The sequence below is a fragment of the Dipteris shenzhenensis genome, chromosome 8, assembly GCF_047967505.1.
Source record: "Dipteris shenzhenensis isolate YYH24624 ecotype China chromosome 8, Dip_SZ_1.0, whole genome shotgun sequence".
In the NCBI taxonomy this organism is placed as follows: Eukaryota; Viridiplantae; Streptophyta; class Polypodiopsida; order Gleicheniales; family Dipteridaceae; genus Dipteris; species Dipteris shenzhenensis.
Window position 1 is genome coordinate 42244758 of NC_141603.1, and position 22661 is coordinate 42267418.

The 22661-nt window shown below is 41.6% G+C and overlaps 1 protein-coding gene across 4 annotated transcripts; it reads left to right on the forward strand.

Annotated features, from left to right (window-relative positions):
* Positions 1–18251: 18251 nt before the first annotated feature.
* LOC147899531 (F-box/kelch-repeat protein At1g67480-like) lies at positions 18252–22177 on the forward strand. 4 transcript variants are annotated; one of them, XM_087378209.1, is made up of 4 exons: positions 18252–18949; positions 19898–20376; positions 20518–20896; positions 21317–22177. In XM_087378209.1, the coding sequence occupies exons 3-4, from the start codon at positions 20580–20582 to the stop codon at positions 21942–21944; spliced, it is 945 nt and encodes a 314-aa protein (XP_087234335.1). In that variant the 5' UTR covers positions 18252–18949; positions 19898–20376; positions 20518–20579; the 3' UTR covers positions 21945–22177. The 4 variants fall into 4 exon arrangements, with proteins under 4 accessions (XP_087234335.1, XP_087234332.1, XP_087234331.1 ...); XM_087378206.1 differs by having other exon boundaries at positions 18252–19036; positions 19898–20896; XM_087378205.1 differs by having other exon boundaries at positions 19898–20896.
* The last annotated feature ends 484 nt before the right edge of the window (positions 22178–22661 follow it).

Genomic DNA, 22661 nt, shown 5'->3' on the forward strand with positions numbered 1-22661 from the left:
AAAGGGAGGGAAAGAGACAGAGGGAGGGGGAGGGAAAGAGACAGAGGGAGATGGGGATAGAAAGAGGGAGATGGAGAGTGGGATCGAGAGAGAGAGAGGGGGAGAGAGAGAGAGAGAGAGAGAGAGAGAGAGAGAGAGAGTTATGATTGCATTTATTCATTTGCACCTCTAAGTTGAGAAAGAGAAAAATAAGAAAGTTAATTAAGGTCTTTGAGAGAATATGAGACTAAAAAAAACTCAGATACAACTGATCCAAAGGGTGGAGCCACTAACAAAATACAAAGAATGTATATGTAAAATCATGTGTCCAATGTCCATGACATAGATAGCTAAAGGCAACAAGGCAACAAGATGATCATCGCGTGCCACAGAGAGAGAGAGAGAGAGAGAGAGAGAGAGAGAGATTGAGAGAGAGAGTTTTGTATTAACATCTTCAGGAGACCTCGCGGGTCTATGAGACAAAACACAAGATATATGTAATCAATACAAGCCTCTCTGGGCTGAAGCAAAGGGCACGCTAAGGCCATTGTTGAGTGCTAAATGATAAGAACGCAAAAAAAAAACGCTAGTACAACTAGTACAAAACATAGTAGGAAAAAGAGGGCAATCAACTACTCAGAACCAGAGCTCCAAGTACATGTGGAGGCTCTATATATCCTAGCATCCTAACAGCCTTCTGATGTCTATTGGGCTATCTCTCGTGGTGGCAGGGGCGCGCTCTCTTGGATCTCTATATCTGATGGGCTACATTGAGAGTAATGCCACGTCTTTGGTGGTCCCTTCTAAGGAGGGCTGAGATAGCTTGAACCTCAATCATGCATGCTTTGGCCACCCCACATGTTGTGTGTGGTCTCCGTGTCTCTTGTCTAGCCATATCATGGTGATGATGGGTCTCACTCCTGATCCATGGTGCTCTCGTCTCCTTGAGCTCCTCCCCCTCAATCTCATTTGGCACTAGCTCGGATGCGTAAAAATCAGTGATGCATGTCTGGGTCTAGCTCGGTGTCATGAGGCATCGACTATAGCTGATCTCTAGCCTTCCGCACAAGGAAATCTCTGTGTCTCCGCATTTCAATCAGGTAGAGCCCAATCCAGATCTAGTCAGGGAAATGTATCAGCCATGTGAGTGGAAGACGAGCCCCTCTTGAAAGAGGCAATGGTATCGCCCTTGGATCTCATAGTAGGTCGAACAAACACATAGAAAATGCTCCTCTGTCTCGACCTCCTCCATCGTACATAGTGTACAGACCTATTGCTCTCTAGGTTTGCCGGACACTCTCCCAATCTCAATCCGTAGAGCTGATGGGACGAGACTCATATCTGTCCAATAGCAATCTGCAAGGAGTGTGAAACTCTCCTATCCTCGAGGCACTAGGACCTGATTATGAGACCATGCTCCCATATCCTCAAAAAGTGGTTATGATAGAATTGGGTCTTGGTAGGGAACTTCTGATCCCGCCCCCCTAGCCCAAGATGTGTGAAGCTGGAGAAGGTCTAATCATATGATACAATTAATCTCATCATGTGGAAGGAGCTCTGGTGGTGCATCCATGCTGTACTGAAAGGGGAGGAGCCTATCCATCTAGATACCATGGCTATCAAACCATGTGGACACTCATGCATACATGATGTATCAAATCCTCTCTCTACCAGGCGTCGAGATGACTCCAATGCCAGTCTCGGTAATCTCCACTGAGGTAGGGCCCAAACTCTGTGGAGAAACATCATGGTTTGGAAGAGGGCGTCCACCTGGAGCGGTGTCGTGGCGAACTCTGCCTGTATGATCTGATGGGGAATTGAAGGCTTACTCCGAATCATCTTATGAGTCGCGCTCTGGCAGCATGGGTCATCGTGAAGCCTGGTCTCGTGAATACCACCCCTAGGTACGTGTAAGACTGCACTATCTCCATTGGCTCCCCACAGTAAGTGATGTTGACATTGATGTTGATGAAGCACTACTTGGGATGTGTTGATGATCATAACCTTGGTTTTCCTAAGGTTGAATGTCAAGTCCCTCTCTCTATAGAACATCTACAAGGTTTCCAAGTGTTTATGCAAACCCTCGGCTGACAACAAAATGAGGACTATGTGGTCTGCATATAGTAGTATCTACACCATCAAATCAACCAATAGGGAGCCCTCTCCTCCTAGGCGATCAACAAAGGATGTGATCTCATCAATGTATAGCCCGAAGAGAGTCAGTGAGAGGGGGCAACCCTACTTCACCACTATGGTGCTCTCAACCCAATCTAATAGCCCCCTCGGAACGTGGACTCGCCCTCTAACGAACTCATGTAGGCTCATCACTCCCCAGATCATGGCCTTTAGGTGATGCAGCTCCTATAATTGCCTGATCAGGTGAGAGCAAGGGACTATCTCAAAAGCCTTTTGAAAGTCCACAAAGCAAGTGTAGACCTTCTAGCATCTCGACTTCATCTCCTCGATGATAGCTCTCAGGGTAAAAATATGGTCCAATGTGGAGTGCTGTCTTCGAAAGCCTGCCTGCCCAAGAGCCCGTTGTCCCTGATCCTCTGTATAACTACTAATCGCTCTCTCCAGTATCGATCCATAAATCTTAGCCAAAGTGTGACCAATAATGATAGTGCAATAGTTCCCAATATCCATAGGGTCCCCTACCTTATGTATCGGTACAATGGTGGTAGTGCTCCAAGTAGATGGGAGCCCGTCACATACTGCATGGTTGAACAACTGTGCTAGAACCAAGGCCAAGAACTCATGTCCATGTGCGCAGTGCTCTCTATATGTAGCCCCTCATGGTCTGGTGCTCTCCGGTTGTGCACACAAAGGAGGGCACACATTAGTGAACAAGTGACAAGTAGTGGGTCTGGGCATAGAGGACATACCTGGTGGCATCTAACCTGGGATTATAAGGAGCATGCACATATGTGCCAAATCTCTAGGTCTGTGATGGGAATGGGCCATTTCCTCTCTAATACGAGTCCCCAACCGATAGTCGGGTCTCCCCCTTGAAAAGATCTAGCCAGTGGCCACCTCATCAACCCTACAAGTGAGAAAAGTCTACTTCTTATGTCGTTCGACATGAGATGTCATGCACCTCAGATGATGTCAAGTGTCTCAGGGCCTGCTCGCATGTGAGGTGAGCTCTCATCTCCTTACATTCATCATCATACCAAAGGTTCTAAGGCATCTTCCCAACCGGGGCATGTGTGGGTCGAGTCGTAGGGAAAGATATGATGGCAACCTCATATACCACTAAAGCCAAAGTGGCTAAAACTTGAGCAACATCTACCTTTGCTTCATGTGGGGTTGGAAGCTCTCGACCTAAGTGACTCATGTCAACTGGATCAAGGGTCTAGTTAAAGTGAACATGGGTCTGGGTGGGCGCATGGAGTATCTCTGTAACTGGCCTGGTAGCGGAAATACAGAATGTCAGGAATGAGTGATCAGCCCCGAGTGGAGGAGGGGGTACTACAAAGTTGTGAATGTGAGATGCGAAGGCAAGGGATCCCATCAAGTAGTCCACTGTGCTTGTCCCCCCTCCATGTGGAAAACAAGTGAGCCCACCAGATGATGGCCATCTCTAAAGGCCATTGTATATGATCAGATCATATACTGCTCCCATAGCAAGTAGGTGCTGCCCATACCTTGTCACGTGTGGAGCATCTGCTGAGTGTCTCACTATCCTGAGCTCAACTGCATCTAACTCTAGTACTATGAGGGAATCAGATGCAAAGTCAAGTAGTCCCACCTGGTTGTCCCCTATGTGTGCATTGAAGTCACCAAGGAGGAGGGTGTCACCCTATCTAGAGAACTCGTGTATACTCTCATATGGGTTGTTCCCTTCTGTGGCAACCTCACGTGCATAGGATGATGTATCCAAAGGAAAGTAGCACACCGCAATGAAGATAGGTCATGCCTCTAGTATCTGGACTCTAATCCACATGTGCCATGTATGCTCCTCTTTCCTAACCACTAAAAGGAGTGGTGTGAGGGTTGACTTGAAGAGGACAGCCACACTCCGGGAGCCTTGTACTCCACTGTGCCTCCTCAGTTCCTTCCTATGGGTAGATTCCCATGTGTATCTTGTCACAGTGTGGGTAGCCCTCTCTCTGGGCTCTCGTGTGTCTCGGTATAGAAAATTATGTCCCTGTCACTATATGTCTCCAAGAAACCTCCTGGGTTAGACCAAAGGGTGCCATTGTAGTTCCAAACTGCCATTTTCCGTCCTCCTAGTGCTCTCGTCTCTTGGGTCTGACACCGTCATGTGATGTCTATTTCTTCCTCTTCTCTTCCTTCCCTTTCTCTCGTGTTTGCTCTCTCTCTGAAAATCACTTTGCCATCCCTATAAGTAGCCCGTTTACCTACATCCCTTGCTGCTGCCATAACCCATACCATTCCCTCCCTCCGATGCTCCTGCTGCAGAAATGTGAGGTCATCATCCAAGTATATTTTGGTCTCCTTCAAGGTTTCCCTCATGCTCATGAGGGTAGACCTACCCATAGCTGTTTGGAGTTTCATTACAAGGGATCTTGTTGGGGTCTCAGCTTTACCAACCCTCCATGCTATCTCACATGTGAGGTTGACTCCCATTTTGGTCAACAAAATCTTGGCATCTGACATAGGGGTATGTCCAACTAGTAAACCTCTAACCAAGGCATTTAATGCCTTGCTATTCCTTATTTTCTCTTCGTCTAGAGCTTCAGAGATGATCTCTTTCTTAGGGGCTGCTACACCCTTCTTAACCACATTCTTCCATTCTAGCTTATCTGCATTCCCCTTAGTGATTTGTTGTGTGAACTCAGCATGCTTCCCCTCTATGGTAGTCTGTAAGGCTGCCATCTCCTTCTTGAGCTTCTCATTTTCAAATTTCAAATCTTCCATTGCCTTGCACGTCCCATCTGGCATACCTTGCATGTTCCTCTAACGTCCTTGGAACACCTTGTGGTCTATGGGATCCTATCTTCTACAAGGCATTCCATCTTGAGTCTCACTTGAGAGATCTCCTTCCTACTGAATTCCTCTCTTCAGTTTTTTGATAGACTCATCCATGGGCAATTTGTCGTGATTGCTGACTCCCCTCACCAAGGGGCCTTTTTGACCAGAGTGCTAACTTCAAGAAGACACTAGGTAGCACCATGGATAATGTCCCTATCTCGCTCAATGAGTATGCTATTCCCATCAAGGATGATTCATCTTCCCCAATTCATTTGATCGAGAGAGATGCAGCCTTTACCATAGTCCTAGCAACTAGCAAGTTTGATGAGGATGTGGCGAGTAGCCCGAGTGTCCTTTTGCATCCACAAGTGGTGTAGCGGGTCCATCAACAAGTGGTGGAGGAGATGACATAAACCTAGACATAGAACCTCAGGAGCATACTATTAACCTAGCTGAGGAGCAAGTTGAGAGCGAGGTCATCTTATCATCATATCCAACTCGTGCATATCCATCCTCCACCTATAATCCAGATGAGGTAGTAACTAGGCCACACCTCACTTCAGTTGATCCAATCAAGATTGAGGGTGAGGAATACCGTACCCTATTGGAAGTGATGGAAGAAACCAGTCTTCGAGAGAATGAGGTGCTATGTCAGCTCTCGAATGACACCTTTGATGATGTCATTGATTTTGATGCTCCAGTCGATCTTGCAATCGATGACTTGAGCCTCGCCGATCTGGAGGCAATCCAACGAACACAGAAGGCAATCGAGGATGCCACACCAGAGTACGACATGCCCGGTGAGGAGTTCATGAATTTGCAGAGGGAATGGTTCGGGGAGAGAGATGGAGAAGCTGGCACCTCAAGCCAACATGAAGTTCAAGACCAACCACAAAAGGGAGTCCAGTTGGACACTGTAATTGACATAGTCAGCGATGAGGTAGAAAAGGTATGTAGCTTTGCCGGCTTCATCATGTGATTCAATATCATTTGTATAATTCTAGTTTCCATTTTAGCAACAAGAATCCATACTTTGTCTTCAACTGGTAGAGAGTAAAAAAATAGAGTTTAGGGTTTAGTGTTCAAACCCCAACCAAATTTTTTTAATTTTAAACTCAGTCTATCCTGCATGCATACCAAGCATGTATATGGATTTTCAGCCCAAAATATGCCCTGGAATCATGAATCCGACATCCTGAGACCGAGATCATGATTCCAGGGCATATTTTGGGCTGAAAATCTATATACATGCTTGGTATGCATGCAGGATAGCTTGGGTTTAACTTTTAAAAAATTTTGGTTGGGTTTGAGCCCTAAATTATATTTTTTATTCCCACCTCTTGTAATTGAATAAATTAAACTCTCCACTCCCACTTGCCCTAACACTCCATTTGTGGAAAAAATTAGGGTTAGGGTTTTCACATAGGGGAAAAATAGGTTTAGGGTTTTTATTCAGCCAATAGGAGATATAATTAGGTTTAGGGTTTTCTCACATAGGAAAAATAATCTATTAAAACAATCATTTCTAGGACGCCATTGAGACATAAGTTACCATGTGCATGATTTTTATGCAAAAAAAACCCCTGCAAACCCTAAACTCGACATCATGCGACCAAGGCCCAATTTTTGCAACTACGCCTGGTTGCATGATGTCAGATTTAGGGTTTGTAGGGGTTATTTTTGCATAAAAATCATGCACATGGTAACTTATGTCTCAATGGCCTCCCAAAAATGATTATTTTAATAGATTAATTTTCCTATGTGAGAAAACCCTAATTCTTATTAATTCCTAAAAAATGATGTTTTCTTAATTTATGTAATCATGAATCATGGTTTAGGGTTTTGATGTAATATGTTGTTTTCAGAATATCTTATGGGTTGATGAATATGTTGGATGCAAGGGTGGAACCAAAGGATCTTCTGGTGGGGGGATGGCTTTGATTGGCCACTCCATCAACAAAGTGGCTCAACACATGTTGGTCTTCCATCAACAATTATTGCCAGATGGAAAGTTGAATATTATGAAGTTTAGGGTCCTTAGTCAGATGGTGGCGATGAGGGCCATCCATCCTATTGCAGATCATGCGAATTTGGCTAGGCATAGTATAGTTTTATTTTGGTTCTCAAACACATGATCCGGCCATCTCCATAGCGTCATAGCTATTGTAGAGATAGCTGGTGTTACAGATCCCCACACTATAGAGAATGAAATTGTGCAACTCTCTCTTCTTCAACAAGCAAAAAAGGGATCTAAACCAAGCAAGAAATAGCGTAGGCTAGAGTAACTTGTACCCTAAGGTGGATGCTCTTTGTAATACCACTCTATGTCAATAAAGAATACAATTTTCAAATTATTTTCCTATTTGTTATGGAATATTGTTTTCTTTTGTATGTAAGAAAAATTGAGTATTATTTCCTTTTGCATGTTCCATTTTGCCATTTGTTATTTATTATTTCATTTTGCATGTAAGTAAATTTTAGATTGCAAATACAATGAAAATAAAGTTGAGATTACACATACAAAGACAATGAAAAAAAAGACACTTTATTATATGAAAAGAGGATGATATAAAAATGATGCTCAAAGCCAAAGTACATGAACTCTAACTATCACCCAAGGTGTATATACAAAAAACTTAGGTGCCCTTGGGCTTCCTAAGATGGACAATAAATTGCATATCTTTGGCCATCGCAATGACCCTTTTCTTGTGGATTGCAACTAGCTGGGTGTCATCCGTGAGGTTTACTAGGTAGCCCTTAGTTGCATGCTACGAGGCAACCAAGGCATCTCTGGAAATAGACCATGGAGTCTCCACAACTCCATGCTTATAATACCAGGACATGGGGATATTGTTGAGGTCCTACATGACCTCACGTACCACCCTTGCAAAGCTTGCCTTCGAGATGAGCAGATCGATAGATTTTTGAAACTTTCTGATTTCCCAAAGTGTCACAGTCCCTGGGTTGAACCTGTATCTCCTCACTTGAGGAGGTCCTCTTTGCCCTTGACATGGAGGGCCTCTTCTTGGATGTGGAGGGCCTCTTTGCCCTAGGACCTGTAGGTGGGTTTTCTCTCTACTGTGGGTGTGGACGCTAATTCTTTGCTCTTGACTTGGTCCTCAACTCTGTCCTTCGTTGTTACTCTTCCTCATGCTCCTCCTCTTTGTTCTCTAAGTTATCAACCTCTGCATCGTGATCCTCTTATGCCTTCCTCTATCCCTCATAACTAAAATTACAAAGAAATTCTAGCAAATCTCATCATAATCACTGTGTTGCATTGTTCCAAAGATTCTCTCACTTGAACCTCCATACAAGCTGTTTGGACAGACCCCAAACCTTCACAAATGGTTTGAATCATGCATCCTTAGATATTGTACGAGAGGGAAAGTGACTAGTATTGAGACATGGGCAAAAGAAAGATTGATTTTCATGCATCAACAATTACAATGCCTAAAAGTATGACATCTTCGTTTATCCTTTCTCAAAGCATCTCATTCAATAGCTCCTTCTAAGCTCCAAACACCCTGCATCATTCATGGTTTGCTCAGAACATTGATCGCCTTGTCTTCCTGAATGAAATGATTTTAGATCATGGGAGAATCTCATATGAGAGAGGAAGTGGTAAGATTTGAAAGAGAAGCGCCCAAAATAGAGAAAGAAGAAGGTAGATTGAATCTCATTCGAAAATCTTGAAAGTACTAAAAGAATGAGAGTGAAATGGGAGGGAAATGTAGGTTGAGAAGAGAAGTGATGAGATTTTGGCATGAGAGTCCATCCCATGAGAGAGAGAATAGAGAAAGAAGCTTCCTACTTAGAAGCAAGCAAGAAATTTGAAAAGAGGGCTAGAGCAAAGAAAATTTCAAAATGGTGCTCAAAAATGAGGGGGAAGGAGGAGGAATGAGAGAGAATGTGGTAGTTGAATGGGAGGATTTGGTTTCATGTCAAATGGTACAAGTTTGGTTGAGAAACTAGGTTTCTCAGTTTGGTTACAATTCAAAAACGTGATGGGAGAGTTGAAGCAGCCAATGGGTGCTCCACATCATTGTTTGGGCCATCGAATAAAGAAATAGAGAAGTCATGCCACTTCCAATATTCTACTGCTTTCCACTAGCCAATATTCTATTGGGTTTTATTCGCCTTATTCTTCCATGTCACCAACCCAAGGGCTCCCTTATAGGGTCCTTTTTTAGTCCAATTTTTTTGTAATGATTCCAATGTGCACATGTATTCTATAGCCATAGTATCTAAAATTTCACTAATTTTACAAAATCAAAACATCAACAAGATATATTAGAGGCATTTTGTTTCCATTATTGAGGAAATAAATGAGCATGTAGAATCCATTCATACATTGGGGTTGTTGCTCATCTCAATAATGTGATGACTATCTTCACCAACAAGTACAGACAAGGGGTATCTTCACCAACAAGTAGAGACAACGAGTATCTTCACCAACAAGACCTTATAATATAATTGGCATATAGCATGATTGGAGATGACTAGATGTCTTTTTTAGCAACAACTTGATAGTAGAATATTCATGCTCTTGATGGGACCTTTGTCACCAACAATTTTGTACTAGAACATTCATGCTCTTAATGAAACCTTTGTCATCATTTAAAGAATCTTCTTCCATTATCTTCCAATAGATTGAAATGTCTCAAGAAACTACAAATCAAGGCATTATACTCAAAAATGCAACTTTGCAAGTGTAATATAGCTTATTTTGAGTAGATGTGGTGCATCAAATTTATTTATAGAGATAAAAGCACCCACTCCTCCCCGGTAGATGATTATGAATCCACTAAGAAACATCCCCTCACTCCCCACATTATGAATCCCATAACAAAAATCCCCTAACTCCCCAAAATTTTGTAAGATTTTGGTATTTTCCATGTTGGGTGTGCATAAAACTCAAATATGTGCAAATTTGTGCAATTTTTAAAAGTGCCTCATCAAAACACAATGTATTTTATGCAACATGACTTAGGGATGTGACCTTGCTCCAATTACCTAAGTTTTGTAATCTGCATGAATGGACCACATCCATCTTAATCTTTAGAGGGTTATTTCTTCTTGTCTCACTTCTTTGACTTGGTATTTCATGGAAAATCTACACCAAAAAGTTAAAGAAAATCATAATCAAACTACCATAATGTAAAATTATGCACTAAGAAGAGTCTATCTAATAGCCTAATAGAAGGCTTTTGTTCATATATAACATCAATACATGCTTCTTTTTAGACTAATGTGATTTGCTCCTCCCTGTCATACATAACTGCATCTCTTAATTAACCTTCATCTTGATGCTAGATATTCTCAATTGAGTCCATGGTAAGATGTAGGGTGTAAGGATGGTTATGGATACACAACAAAGAAGAATTTGGGATTGGGAAATACTTTGGAGATGCACGATGTTGTACTTATGTGGCTAGGAAATGACTTAGGTGCATAGGAATGGCTTTTTTTTTTTTGGGGGGGGGGGGGGGGAGGGGGCTCAAACTAGTCTTTGACGTAATTATGTAAATTCTAAAAATGTTAAGTTTTTTATATATTTGTAGGGGGGCCTCAAACCAATCTTTGACGTATTTGTGTAAATTATGTAAGTTTTTTGTGTTTTCCTAGAAGAGAGGGGAACTTTTGGGTAGAGAATGAACCCTAGGGGGTTGCACTTTTTGGCAAGTGTGGAAATCTCCTATTTTTTTCAGAGAGTAGAACTATCTATTAATGCTTGAAAAGCCAACCATAGAAACGAGCAATACAAGAGGCACTAATTGTGAGAAATAAAGAGAACAACTAGCTATTTTTAAAAAACCAGCCTTTTTCCAAAGGACCCAACTCACTACCTAGGGAATCTCTAGAATAGGGGATAACCATCAAGGTGGGGGAACCTTACTCTATTAATACATAAAAGACACTTGCATGCCAAGCCTTGCAGAAACATTTCCATATTTTGGTGGTCAGCTTAGATCCTAATGTTTCACATTCTCGAATGCTCACACACTGTAGATAATATCCTACCAGATGGCAATGAGATTGGCAACTGAAGGGACTTGGTGACCTCCCATGTCCATAATGTTTCGAGTGACCCAGATGTCCAAGCAATGATGCTAGACACCATCTCCCAAACACTATCCTCTGGGAGAAAAGAGGATGCTATCAAGAAGGGGGAGTCATACTTGTGCCTTGATCCAAAAGACACTCTGTCCATGAATCCTATAAGGTGAGGTGATCATGTTGATGAAGGCCTCAATCTATCAACCAGGTCGCCATGCCCTCAGTAAAATCCCTTTGCAACCTCTGTGACCAAGCCACTATCTAAAGGGACCCAAGCCGAATCCTCTGCTCTAGGAAACAATTATGGGAAAATAGGAAATTAGAGAGAGAGAGAGAGAGAGAGAGAGGAGCTTATGTGCATGCACACAAAACACGTGCATGTGATGACCTTGATGCATTCACAATGATTGATTGCTCTAAGTGTGCATATGTGTGTTATGTGTGTAAGAGCATATGCATATGCACATGCACAAAAACACATGTGTGAGCTTACCTCGATGTCTACACTATCTAGATCATGCATGCCTTCATAGGCTTAACTTCAATATGTCATTTTTGAACATACATATTTTGTTCTAGTTGTTTGAGAAGTCTAGTAGCTTTGACAACCCTTGTGATAAGTGCATGTACTATCTCACATATTTCTTGGTATTTTCATGCATGCACATGTGTGGACTCACATCCACACAACTATAAAAAGAGAAAAAGTTTCTAAAGAGAGGAAAATTCAAAAGGCATTGTCGATCGCAGTCCCAATGCAGACATGCACACACATGTTATTGTTGGTAGTCCACATTGTGTTTTCTTGTCAGAGAGACTTTGCAAAGACCTATGTTCTCACATAAACATAGTCACACATGCTCTCTTTTTCTCGGGTGGGTGGTTAGCATGTTGCGAAGGAACTACGAGAGGCACAATAATAGCTCAGTTACAAAATCTGCTGTCATTTGGATAAAAAAGCACTGGTTGAAAAATATAAAGAAATAAAACTAAATTGAAGTATTTTTGACAAAATTGCAATCTAAAACTTTTATAAAAAAGAAAATAGATGATTTGGCAAAAGAATTTTTCTTTATATTGAGTTTGCTGACTAGAATTAGTATAAAAATGTCGAATCCATCAGGTAGTCCAGGCTCCGAGGTCAGGGTCCACTTACCTGCCACCATTCAAGAAAAAAGAGGTATTAGAATATCATCATTTCAAATGGGTAGACAAGTAATGCCTGTATCCCCTAGCGTGTTATTACTTTACCAAGGAACGTAGATAGCCATCTAGATTCACAAGTAAATTTTTGAAAATACCATAACAGCATAATGCAAAAGTAGCATCACATGTCACATGAGGGGTAAACCATATCCATAAGTGATAGACCTTTCAAATTCTCGTAAATAAATGAATAACATCCTACAACTAAGGGAAATTTTACTAGAATTAATAGAGATAAAAGAGCAAAATTGAAACTAGCCATGGGATCCACCACACAAACAATATTATTAAGGGGGGTAGTCCACACCCTTAAATTTAGGAATGAGAATCAAGCAAATTAATTTATCAACATTTTACAAGGAGGTTACTCCTCATCCTTGAAAGATTAACCACAATCAAATGAAGGGAACACCTATAGAAAAAGTATTAGTAAAATTAAGCAAAATGATAGAAAAAATAAAGTAATTAATTTAATAAAGTAATAAAATTTAGTAAATAAAGTTAGCATCAAAGATAGCTTAAAAGGAGAACTAATTGTATGAAAAAAAGGAGGGAAGTTGGAATGTAAATAAGGATTTTTCTTAATCCAATAGAAAAAATTAAAGACTAATAAGTAAGAAAAGATATATACACAAGAGTCTTATAAATTAGAGAGCCTAATAAATAGTATCAAATTAAGCATATAAATTTAAGAAATAAGAAGAAATAAACCAGTGAAACAAACCAAGGACTCTAAGAAGGGTTTAATAAGAAGGGAAAACTTTAAACATGAAGAGTAGCATAAATAGAGTAATTTCTAAAGGGAAAAACATAAATAAATACAAAATTCAAGGAATTTAAAGAAGATGAGGAGAATACGAGGTATTAGAGAATGATAACATAGTATATATATGTATATATATACATATACCTATAAATGTTAGTAAAACATGAGATTTAGAGCTTAAAAATATTACAAATATAAGCAACCAAACAACTATATAAAGGTACAAGAAAAGAGAGGTTAACCATATATATAACCAATCCACTATAACCATAAGATTAAATGTTAAGGCTATAAATACAATTAAGAAAGACAAAGAGTTAGCGAGATGTAGAATTATGTAGAAAGGAAAAAGGTGCCTAAGGGAAAATTTATTAGCATACGGAAATAAATAAGGGCATTAGAAGGATCAGCAAATAATTGAATCTACGTAATTATATATATATATAATGTATATAAATTATATATATATCATGGGAATAAAAGTTAAAAACTAGTTTAATTAAGTTACAAACTGAATTAACAACTCTGAGTAAAGCAAGAACAACGAGTACGCAACTCAAGTGCTTTGGGAACATCGAAAAGCAAGGTGAAACAAAGAAGGGGAGTCCATCATCAAAATAGGGCCAAACCCAAACCACACATGAGGAGAAACCGAGGAGCTGCCAAGCCATGTAGGACTTGAATCAAAAAACATGAAACCAGTGCCAATTTCTTTGATTGCACGAATGAGAGAAGAGAGAAGCCAAGGGAAGCCAGTTGAAGCAGCTCGATCCACAACCACGAGAAAAAGCAAGGCACTAAGCAATAAACAAAGCCAAGGAGAAGAAGAACATGGCAGCAAGCTCACGGGCACACTTAAGGGACAGCAAGTGTCATTAGGAGTCTTTGTGAGCAAGGTGGCAAAAAATGACAAGGGTACCCACGTCACTTGAGAGTATCCCATCCTTCTAAGCAATGACCTATACGTAAGTTACTTGTGGCTCAAGCTGCCAGAAAGTTACGAACGATAGTCTGAGCTCTTAAAAAAACCAAGAGCCTATGAGCAGCCCATCCAACTGTGAATCACAAAAGGATCCCCAAAAGGAGAGAATCCTTGCAAGGAATCCTTGCAAGGAACCAGCCACGTAGAAGTCATGAGCCAAGAAAGTAAGGAGGCTCCACCGTAAGAAAAGGTTGTGTCGCCCAAAAACCAGGAGCAATGTCGCCATAATGCAAAAACTTTCAAAGTTGAGACCTTGAGATAAGTGTGGCAAAAAACAACGGTGGAAGAGAGCCTAAGCTACAGCAAGAGAGTTCCCTTAAATGGGGAGGTTCTCATATGTATGGCAATGAAAGAAAGGCGGTGCAAAACGGCTAACGTAATGTGGTTTAGGTTATACATAATTGAGAGCTTTTATAATTTATAACATGGGTAAAGGGTCCCAAGCAATCCAATCAATCCATACGTATAAGGGCTACGATACTCTTCACCCATGCCAATGTGGGGCCGTAGCATAAATGTCATGTGGACCCATCATAGCATAAATGTCATGTGGACCCATCATGCACCTCTGGGGTCACAAGGGTTCCCAAGGGGAGGAGAGTGTGTGTGTGAGTGTGGCACAATGTAAAAAAAATGAAAATAATTAAAATTTAAAAAAAGAAATAAAAGTGGGAATTAGATAATAAATTGAAGGGGGAGCAAAAAGTTTCTTTAAAAAAACATTGGGTAGAAGTGGGTAGAAACTAATTTAAAAAAGAGGGGGGGGAAGGTAACCAAAAAGTACTCAATGTGTCTAGGACAAGTGTGTGTGTGTGTGTGTGTGTGTGATTTTCAAAATCTATCCAACTTATGGTGATTTTCCCTTTATGGTGATTTTCAAAATCTATCCAACTTACAACAAAGTGGTGGTTTTTGTGGTTAGAGTCAGGGCAATGAGTGCGTGTGTGTGTGATTTTTTTTAATTTTTTATTTTTTTTAGAAAAATATGTGTGTGTTTTCAATATTAAAAAAATGTGTGTGTGTGTGTGTGTGTGTGTGTGTGTGTGTGTGTGTGTGTGTGTTGGGGGGAGGGGGGGTCAAAATGGCATGAAATGGATCATCATACTTCCACGAATGGTGCCATGATGGTAAGATTGCTCATCACATCATGACCATCATTGTCCCCCCCCCTGCCTCTCTCTCTCTCTCTCTCTCTCTCTCTTTAAAAATATTGAAAGATGGATGGAAAAAGGGTAGTTTTCATGCACTGATGAGTTTGATGCTTAAAAATAAATCTTGTTCCCTTCTTCTCTTAAAAAATAGCATCCTATTATGCCTCAAAGCTAAGATGCATTACATGATTGGTTTCTTTAGCAATAACCAAGACACATCACTCCTTCCAAGTTTGACATGCATTAGTAACATGTTGGGTTTCCTTTATTTTTAAAAAGCAAACTTGGTCAACCATTTCATCTTACGGTGAGGTACTATACCACTGGTGGTTAGCAAAAAGACTTCACACCAAACTCGTTGGGACGTTTCCTTTTAGTGGTGAGATTCTACTCACTATTGTTTGCACAATTTACAAATGCTCAAAAGAGTTTGCAATCAATGGAAGAGGCTCAATATTTTAGAGCTTTGATGGAGAATCCAATTCTTAACCATTAGGGAGAGGTGTCTACTAGTAAGCTTCTTACTTTATTGAATTTCATAGTTGGTCAAGCACTTAAGGAGATTTCCATGAGGTTCAACAACCATAGTTTATTAGGTGGCCTTGGCGAGCTTCTAGGTGGCCTTGGTGAGGTTTTAGGTGGTCTAAGGTTATAAAATTTCATGTAGGTCAAGCACTTAAGGAGATTTCCATGAGGTTCAACAACCATAGTTTATTAGGGTGGCCTTGGTGAGGTTTAGATGGTTGAAGGGGCTCTAAGGTTTTCAAATTGGTGTGTCGATCTTTCAATGCTATTAGCAACTCTGGACTTTCGCAATATATATTTTCACTCTAAGTAACTTTGGTAGGGATCTATATGTTTTTAGGTTCATGGTTTCTTTATTCTTTCATTTATCTATTTCGTTATGCATCATGGGCTTGAGAGACTAGAGTTGCTTTACTATCTATACTTTTGCTCCAATAAACATTGATAGGATCTATATGTTTTTGTGTCATGGTTCTTTATGCTTTTACCTATCTATTTCATTATGCATCATTGGTTTTGAAAGATTATAGTGGCGTTATCATCTATCTATTTCATAGTTCGTTATAATTTTGCCTATCTACTTCACTATGCATTATTGGCTTGAAAGACTATAGTGGCTTTACCAACACAAACATACTGACCTCGATGTGTACTATTTCTAAATCATATGTGCCTTGACAATGATTGATTGCTCTAATTACGAATATATGTGTGTATGAGCATATGCACATGCACACAAACATATGCATGTGCTCGCTCACCTCTATGTGTATGTTATCTAGATTACATGCCTCCATAGGGTTAATTTCATTATGTATTTATTTACAATAAGCATTTTGTCCTAATTGTGTCACAAGTCTAGTAGTTAAGGCAACCTTGTGATAAATGCATGTGCAATCTTACATATTTCTTGGTGCATGTAATTGTCGATCAGCATCTCAATACGAACACACATGTTATTGTTGATAGGCCACAATGAATTTTCTTGTGAGAGAGACTTTGCAAAAGCCTATGTTCACACATAAACATAGTCACACTTTCCAAGCATACTTGCTCTTCCTATTTGGTTTGGACAATAGAGGCTAATTAACCTATGTTTCTCCATGGGTTAATTGATTTATTTGGGTTGATTAATTTATTTTAAGCTAGTCCAAGAAGAATGCACATTCTTTAAGAGGGTAGGATTCAACCCCACAATGTTGTCTTTCCCACATGTGAGCCCTACCACTAAGCTATAGAGTGGAAGAGTATATCTAGTGCTAACTAGAATATTATAAATGGTTCCTCTTCCCCCTTCCCCATAAGTAGTGCCTTCTTCTTTAAAGCCCCCTTCAAATCGGAGGTACAATTCACCCGGGGTACCTATTCAACTCCTCCTTCTTCTTTAAAGCCCCCTTCAAATCAGGGGTGATTAACCTAAGCTAAAACACTCAATTAATCGCCTCGCTCCACAGCTCAAGCTTAGAGCTCAAGCCAGACGCTCTCTCCCTCTTCAACCACTCTCTGTTTCTCCTCACCACTCCTCCCTCCCTCCTTCCTCCTCCCCTCCTACTTCCTCCCCTCCCTCCTCTTCTTTCCTCTCCTCCTCCTCCTTCCCACTCCTCCACTCTCTCTCCCCCTTCCTCTTACTCCTCAACGGCTTTCTCCCTCCTCACCGTTCCTCCCTCCTACTGCTCTCTTCCCCCTCCTCCCCTTCTTTCTGCTTGTGTTAGGAGGGCTTCATAGCCCCCCTCCCTGTCTGTCACCCCCCCTTCCCCTCTTATATGCCGCAGGAGAAGCTTCTTGAAGAAGGCACCGTCATGTCAATTGGCCCTCACCTTAGATTAATTTCACCCCTCGCTTTAGGTTATTTAATAGCCCCAAATTCCATTTGGGGGTCCCTATTGGTCCCCATTCCCCCTCCCCCTTTAGCATGTGCATTCTTCTTTAATGTTCCCTTCTTAATAAGTGGTCCCTCTTAATTGAAACTCCTCCCTCCCCCCTTTATCCCTTAGTTTAATCATGCCCTTTCCCTCTTCCTTTGCACCCCTCTTCTCTTCCCAACAACTAATTAATGAAAATTTCCCATTTTTCAATGTATGGGGGAACATACCTTGCTCTCTTTTTGTCAAAAAAAATTTTAAAGGTGGGAGGGAGGAAAATGGTGTTGGGTGGATCATCAAAAGTCCATGGTTGGTGCCATGATGGTAAGATTACTTATCAATCATGATCATCTTTTTCACCCTGCGCCATACCCACACTCACACACACATCAAAATACATGTGTGTGATTGGGTGGAAGGTCAAATAGGAGATGTTGTGTGTGTTTCCTTTTTTTGTGTCTCATGTAGATGAACATACACAGGCGCAGAGACACATAGACACACACACACACACACACAGGGGTACACACACGATATAGACAAACACACGTGCACATTGTATGCATGTGTGTGTGGGCGTGCACGTGCATGTGCGCTGGGTCAAGTTGTGCAAGAGGGTGGTGAGGGCCACGTGGAACGGAGGGGCGTGTGACTTGGGCAATGCTCTGGAAGAACGGGGGGTGCCACGTCATCTAAATGCTCATCTTCATCTGCATCTCGTCCGTCATCTTCAATAAATCGCCAAATTCCAAATCTCTTACAAGAAAAAGCCATAGCTGGTTTTTTGCCGACAAAGATTGGGCAGAAAGAAATCGTGAGTGCGCGCCGCCGACGACGACAACAACAATGGTGCGCCTGAGAGGTGGTGTTTGAGCATCAGCAAATCCTCATCAACAGGCCCTCTCCCATTATCACATCTATGGCTGCCAACTCGATTTGCAACACTGGATCACTCATAGCTCGTGTTGTTGGCCTGCTGTCCTTGATTTCTGTAAGCTGAGCACCGACCAGCAAGCATCAGCAGCAGCTGCACCTTTTCTTCAACAATTTTGCAAAAGAACTTGCCTGGATCCGTCCTTGCCTCACTCCTCCTCCTCCTCCTCGCTCCTCGATTTTCGAACTCCAGCCTGTTTCCCAATTGATGCATCCAATGCTCTCTGACGTACCGCCTCTGCTTCGTCCTACCCATTTCCCACCTCCATCTCCCTCCTAAAGAACGGCACCGCTTATACAACCCTTCTTTCAAGGCTTTCTTGCGTAACCTCTCCTTCTTGCGGACCTAGGCTTCCTGTTTCCGTCCTCGTTTTGCAGTGGCGCGTTTGGTTTTCGCAAATCTTGGCACGCATCCATGGGTGCCGGAACTCTCTCATACTGCCCCCTCTTGGCCCTCCTCAACGTCAATCCTTTCCTGAGCGATTATTCTTTCCCCTGACGTGAGAGAACGCCGCGTCTTGCCCGTCGTCGTCGTCGTCGGCTCGAGCTCGTAAGTCAAAATGCTGTATGCTTCACTGTGGGTTCTTTGTGGCTGATCGGTTGAACAACGTCTGCTTGGACGTCCGGTATTTATGTGGTAATCAACCTCTAGAGCATTGCATCTTTAAATTTTCCTCGAACAGTTGCGCGTAGATTGAGAAAATTTGTGTAACGGGGTACGCACACTCGCATGAGTACGTTTCTCGAATTGGCAGCGGGGAGCGATATGTGTGAGAGTCGCTTCCTGCTATGCTTTTCATTGTCACTACATATTTTTCCTCGTTCTGCTGCGAATTTTTCTTTTTTCTAACCAATCTCACTAGGTCTTTGAGGCTAACTAGATTCGTCTTTTCTCCGAATGTAAAGGGGTGGCGTAGAATAACCAGCCTCATCAGATCTAACACAAGCATTGTGCTAACTCAAGATTGTGTAGTTTTTCGGGGAGGAACTCCTTTGGAAGGGCGATCTCTCCGTTTAGATTTGTGTTGTGAGGTTAATTCCCAGCATGCTTTCAAATGCTGCGAGGACAAAGCCTCAACAGGTTTGACAGTCTCGAATAGTTTACTGGTTTCACCTTGGGGACTCTGGTTCAAAAAGACAAAAAGTTTATTGGTATGAGAATGTTTACGCGCGATAACGTGAGCATGGATGTAGTAACTTCTTGTTTGATCGATCTCTCTCTCTCTCTCACACAGACACTCTCTCTCTCTCTCTCTCTCTCCTCTCTCTCGAGCATGGATGTACTAACTTCTTCTTTGATTCTCTCTCACACACACACACACACATTTTTTTTTAAATGGGTAATCACACACACTCTTTTTTTTAGTGAAAACTAAATCTCACACACACACACACATACAAAACAGCTTGTATTGCTTTTATTAGAGCGTTTGGTTTCCTACCTGGGCTTGGATATCGTCTGCAAGGAATCTCACCGCTACATTTTCTGTGGTAGCAGATTTTTCAGCTGTGGTTACCCTTGGGAACATATTATGTTTGTCTTTGGCCACAATTATCACATTTTCTGCAATCTCTCCTACAACAGATCTGATTCAGGGTTGCCTATCGAAAAGCGTATGGCCACTATTGGTGTACACAACTTATTGGGACGCTTTGTAAAAGGAAATATCACAAAATCAAGCTTCTTGTTCAGGCACAAGTATCATGGACAGTTCTTGTCAGAGACAGTTCAGCATGACAATGAGCACTCTTTCCATTTCTGGTATGGACGTTCACCATGCTTGTAACGTTCCAGAACATTAGGCAGAAAAAATTAGCTGCCTAACAAATAGAGAGACGTCCATCATGACAAATGCAAAGTGTATGATTCTACTTCGTGATGAACATTTGAGGACAGCTGCAACGAATTGTTCAGTATCCCGGGTTGTGATAAGAAACGTTCTATCTTCCGAAGGAGACAATTGCCCTGTGCTCAAGGTCATACGCTAAAGCGGTCAAATCTCAAGCTGCTTGCTCTTTGGGGAAATTTTTATTTAAGTTTTTTTACTATTGAGAGACCTCTCAATAATTATTTGCTGAAGACTATGGCTAAAGACTACGATGGATCACTGATACCAGGGCTACCGGATGATATAGCAAAGTCATGTCTTGCACGGGTTCCAAGATTTGAGTTTCCAGCAATGGGCTGTGTTGCAAAGGCATGGAAAGCTCTCTTACAAAGCAGAGAGTTTCGGGTGATTAGAAAGGACTTTGGCACATTAGAAGAGTGGCTTTATGCTTTGACGTTTACTGAAGACCACCAGAACATGTGCTGGCAGGTTTTCAGCCCTGTTTGCAATGACTGGACTGAGCTCCCTGCCATGCCAGGGCCATTGAAATATGGCTCTGGTTTTGTTGTTATAGATGGAAAGCTTTTGGTTATAGGTGGTCTAGTTGAAGAAGATGACAAGACATCAGCTGTGGCAGATGTGCTCCTATATGATTCTCTACTTAACAGGTTCTCTCTCTCTCTCTCTCTCTCTCTCTCTCTCTCTCTCCCCCCTCGTGATGTGAATCACAACCATAAATATCTCATGAACCATGGCAACTAACCAAAGGTATGTTTCCTGTTAGCTTTGCCATTTTGGCTAACCAGAGGGCTTTGCCCTGATAGGTTTAGCAGGTAGTTACCTTGACTTTCATCCTTTGCAAAAGATTTTGCCTGAAGGATGTATTTGGTTTAGCTATAGCTTCATGGAATTAGTTGTGTCATTTCAATCTTCAACGGTGTTTTGTCAGGACTATATCCAACATGGCAGAATCGTGCTCACGTTGTGCACCACTGTTTCCCTCACTTATTTGTCTTTACTCTTTCACTCTGAGAGTGTTGTGTGGTGCCAGTGAGCTTGCATTGAGGATGTTTGTTTTTCTGTCTCAGGTGGAGCAAAGTTGCTAGTATGCACACGCCAAGGTACGAGTTTGCCTGTTCTGTTTTAGATGGCATTGTCTATGTTGTTGGAGGACATGGAAAAGGAGGTAAAAATCTTTCCAGTGTAGAGGTCTATGATCCTCAAAAAGATGACTGGACACACTTACCAGGCTTGAAGCGAGCAAGGTGGGGATGCATTGGGTGTGGTCTAGAAGGGAAGCTCTTTGTTATGGGAGGGCGTTCAAGTTTCACAATCGGGCATTCACGATGTGTAGATGTATACGATCCTGAAACAGGACAGTGGGAGGAAACCAAGAATGGTTGTGTGATGGTACTAACCCATGCAATTGTGGATGAAGAACTGTTCTGCATTGAATGGAAAAATGACAGGAAGCTTGCAATTTACAATGCTACCGAAAATTCTTGGAAAAAAGTGGCACTACCACTTGCTGGAAGCTTGAGTGTGGGTTTCTATTTGACGGCTTTCAAAGGCAAGTTACTGCTGTTTCCCACAAAATCAGAAGCACCCTGTGATACATTCCTGTATGACCCACATGCTTCTAGTGGTGCAGAATGGCAGACTGCAGCAATCAGGCCTGTTGGTACTTGTGTTTGCTGTGCAACAATAGCTGCATAACATCATCACAGAGGGAATTCTTTTACAGAAAGAAATGTGACTTCATGAATTTGAATCACCTGCAAAAATGTTACCTCAAGCAGATTAACATCGTGAAAAAGGTGGGTGGCAAGGCGTTGGATCAGACAGGGAGCTTATATGATGAATTAGTACGTGGAGTTTTCAAGACCTGTCTTATCTAGTCAACAATGCTCCTTGAGTAATCATGAATGACAAATGTTTTTCTAAATGAATCTTTTGGCACCTTCAGTGAATGTTTTCTTGCTGGTAAGGACCAGATCACATGTTATTATGTAGTATTCAATAATCACTGCAACCGTTTTGAAAGTATGTGTACCAGCGTAAATCCACATTACAGCAGAATTGCACACAATCTCTGCAGAAGTGTTTTTTCCCTTGAAACATTTAAAACTAGCCAGGTATCAAAAAATCATTTTTTAATTGTGCCACAATGTCTAGAGGTGGACAGTTACAGCTGCTCTCATGCTTAGTTATGCTGAGTGGCTCTTCTACTCACCTAGCATGCACCATGCCAGTCATGCACATACATGATATTTTTTAATGGGTGGTTTTACCATAGTGCTATCATCTTACCAAGTATTTGGGCATGAATATGTATTTTCCATGTATGTTGAGCAAAGAGGTTTGGGGGTGAAGAAGGTAGATGAGCTCTTGAACAAAGCCTTGTACTGTTGTCAGTTTCACATTGGGAATAGC

Coding starts and splice junctions, on each gene's coding strand:
- LOC147899531 (XM_087378206.1), top strand. CDS start 20,484: ATGGCTAAAGACTACGATGGATCACTGATACCAGGGCTACCGGATGAT. Junction 20,897..21,316: donor TATGATTCTCTACTTAACAG/GTTCTCTCTCTC, acceptor TTTCTGTCTCAG/GTGGAGCAAAGTTGCTAGTA.